The sequence below is a fragment of the Sinocyclocheilus anshuiensis genome, unplaced genomic scaffold, assembly GCF_001515605.1.
Source record: "Sinocyclocheilus anshuiensis isolate Anshui unplaced genomic scaffold, SAMN03320099.WGS_v1.1 scaffold2040, whole genome shotgun sequence".
NCBI lineage: Eukaryota > Metazoa > Chordata > Actinopteri > Cypriniformes > Cyprinidae > Sinocyclocheilus > Sinocyclocheilus anshuiensis.
In genome coordinates, this window is record NW_015557211.1 from 69,893 (window position 1) to 73,012 (window position 3,120).

Genomic DNA, 3,120 nt, shown 5'->3' on the forward strand with positions numbered 1-3,120 from the left:
GCAGGTGTGTTGAGGCAAGTTGGAGCTAAACTCTGCAGGACACCGGCCCTCCAGGACCGAGTTTGGGCAGCCCTGCTTTAAAAAGCACATAGGTCATTCTTCTGTTGGAGTGCCAAACAAGAAGCAGGCTTGATAGCATTTTTCAATGCTATAATGAATCAGCTCCATAGCAGATTCCAAGTGATCACAGATTTAACCCATTGCAAGGTTGAAGAGATATATTTATATGATAGTGATGTATTTCTGAGTATAAGTTACAATGCTCTGGGAATGCTATTACCAACTCCGCCATATCGACAGGTACTAGTGTAAGGCTGTGAGCACAGTCCTAACCAGACACGATGCTACAAGATTCCAGCGACAAGCAATGTGTCTGTCCACACCAGACGTGACACGACACCGCGACGCGACAGAATCACTCAAATATCACAGCCATTCAGAAGCACAGAAGTGCACTACTCTCCCAATGAAATGGACAAGTTTATCTAATCATCTAATGTTAAAGCTTTTTAACATTATAAAAAAAAAAAAAAATGAGTGACTGATAGCATCTTTATGAAATACGCTTGTCTGTTCGCATTGAGTTCACAGTCTTAAAGGGTTAGTTCACCCAAAAATGAAAATTAGCCCATAAATTACTCACCCTCAAGTCATTCTAGGTGTATATAACTTTCTTCTTTCAGACGAATCCAGTCGGAGTTATATTAAACATTGTTTTTGATCTTTCAAGCTGTTTAATGCCACTCAGCGGGTGTTGCATGCATCAGTCCAAAATAAGTTAAATAAAAAGTGCCCATCCATAAAAAAAAAAAGTGTCTCACACGGCTCCGGCGGGTGAACAAAGGCCTCCTTTAGTGAATCAATGCGTTTTTGTAAGAAAAATATCCATATTCAAAACATAATAATCACTTTAATTTAGCTTGCGCCAACAGTTGTACATGGAAGCAGCTCCGGGCAGATGACATATGAGTTCAGCGTTGCGCATGCGCCGGTCAGAAGTGATGCATTTTTTTTTTATGCAAATGACCTGCAGCGATTGCAGGAACTTCCTGTGTTGTGGACAGATGGATGTATATGTCCTTAGGATTTATTGTGACAAACCAGTCATTGGACCTGATTTGAATCACGATCAGCTTTAGTGTTAACTTTGATCTTCTATGTTTTCAACATGCAATTAAGCTGCACAGATCTAGAATCAGACACAACCCCCCATTCTCAGACTGTGGGAATGATCCTGTTGATCCGAGGTGAATGAGAACCAAACTAGTTTTTAAGCCTCTTTGCATAGACTGCAGGACCCATTGAGATATATTTGGCAGAAGAATTTTGGGCACCCTCCTGTCAACATACTCGGGACCACACTTACTGTAATCACACATGCTATTTAGGAAGGATAGTATGTATATTGGGACACGGGGATTATGAATTCTTGAACTTGAAACTTGATGCTGATTGCATGGTCAGCAGTGCTACACTTTGGTTCAATAAAATATCATACTGCATGTTAAATAAAAGATAACAAACAATAATCAAAGAAGAATCAAAAACTAAATACATTTCAACAATCTTGGATTTATTATGTCAAACACACAGCACATTTTTAGAGCTCCATACATTAATATGATAAAGATGCTCCAAATATAACGTCTCAGGTTACTTATGTAACCATGGTTCCCTGAGTAGGGAATGAGACACTGCGTCCTCTAGGGGTCGCTATGGGGAACTCGAAGTTCCCATGAAAGGGAACCTTGTTATACTACGTGCATGCCACTAGATCCATTCATAGATATATTATGAAAAATAAAATGGTTATTTAAATATCAATACTGATTTATAAACAATTTCTGAAGCAGCACCGTACTCCATCTTGTTTAAAGCATTGCTCTCACATCTGGTCTGAGATCGTGGGGCATTCTGGTATTGCTGTCCTTATGAAGGATGCATTGAATGCTTTCCTAGAATTTGGCCAAAACTGTTGTTTATCTGAGTAATATATGCCTACACACATTTCAATATGTAGTTTCTGATGTCTCTACACAGGTCAAGCAGAAACTGTAGAGACTGATACAGCACAGAAACAAGAAAGCTGCAAAAGTGGTAAAGGTAATTATAATTTATGAAAATAGATAAGGTTGTTTCTACGCAGATCCTTCATAAAGTATACTGCTTAGTGACTTTTCATGAAGGCAACATTTTGTTCATCCATGCAGACGCTGAGTTTGTGGAGAAACACAGGACAGAGTTGATCAAACGGGTCTCACTGGTGAAGCCCATTGCAGATGACATGAAACCTCTGATTGGTGATGAAAAATACAGAATCATCTTAAAATCAGGAACAACCCATGATCAAATGAGAGAGCTTCTGGGTTTCCTGAGCACAGCTACACTGAAAGAGAAACTTTACCAAAGTCTTAAAATACATGAGCACCTCCTTGTTGATGATTTGGAGCGTTCTGGGTAGATGCTCTTTATGTGTCAGTACAATTAATTCAATGTGGTTTATTATTATTGTAAAGCAGACGGGTCATTAATGATATAATAAGGTCTGGAGTCTAGTGAGATGTGTTGTGTCTAACCTCGTGAGATATACAGTTCTGATATTTTTTTCCCCTTGTTTTCTATATTTTGACACTGAATATCATTACATTTTCAGAATAAAACCTATATGAATACATAAACACAAATACTTTAACTTTGGAGAGATGTTGGATAGATTAGGAAGTTAGATAGTTGGGAAGATTAGGCACTATACCAAAATATCTTAATTTGAATAATATGTATCTGTTTGTGGTTTCCATAATGTGCTTGAGCCATAAAAACGGCTTTATAAACTTTTCCAGACAACTTTATATACTTACTGTAATATTTACAGCAGTGTTGCTGTAATTTAATTTACAGCATTTCCCTGCATTTCCTGATTGCAGTAAATAACTGTATTTTTTAACAAAATGTCTGTACTTTTTACAGTAAACTAATTGAATATGTGTAAGCTGTGATATTAATGAATATTAATGACTAGCAGGTCAATTTTAAATTTAAACTATTCATTAACTGCATAAGCTTTGAACATCATTTAACTGCATACAGTGTTGTATGATGCATACATTAATTCACCCTATT

The 3,120-nt window shown here is 37.3% G+C and overlaps 1 protein-coding gene across 1 annotated transcript in view; it reads left to right on the forward strand.

Moving 5' to 3' along the window:
• LOC107678961 (NACHT, LRR and PYD domains-containing protein 1b allele 3-like) overlaps window positions 1-2,836 on the forward strand; it is a 7,836-nt gene extending 5,000 nt beyond the window's left edge. Inside the window, exons 14-15 of the mRNA XM_016474360.1 lie at window positions 2,041-2,103; window positions 2,211-2,836. Of these exons, the coding sequence (XP_016329846.1) occupies window positions 2,041-2,103; window positions 2,211-2,461 (314 nt within the window). The 3' untranslated portion in view covers window positions 2,462-2,836. The remainder of the gene's footprint in view (window positions 1-2,040; window positions 2,104-2,210) is intronic.
• The last annotated feature ends 284 nt before the right edge of the window (window positions 2,837-3,120 follow it).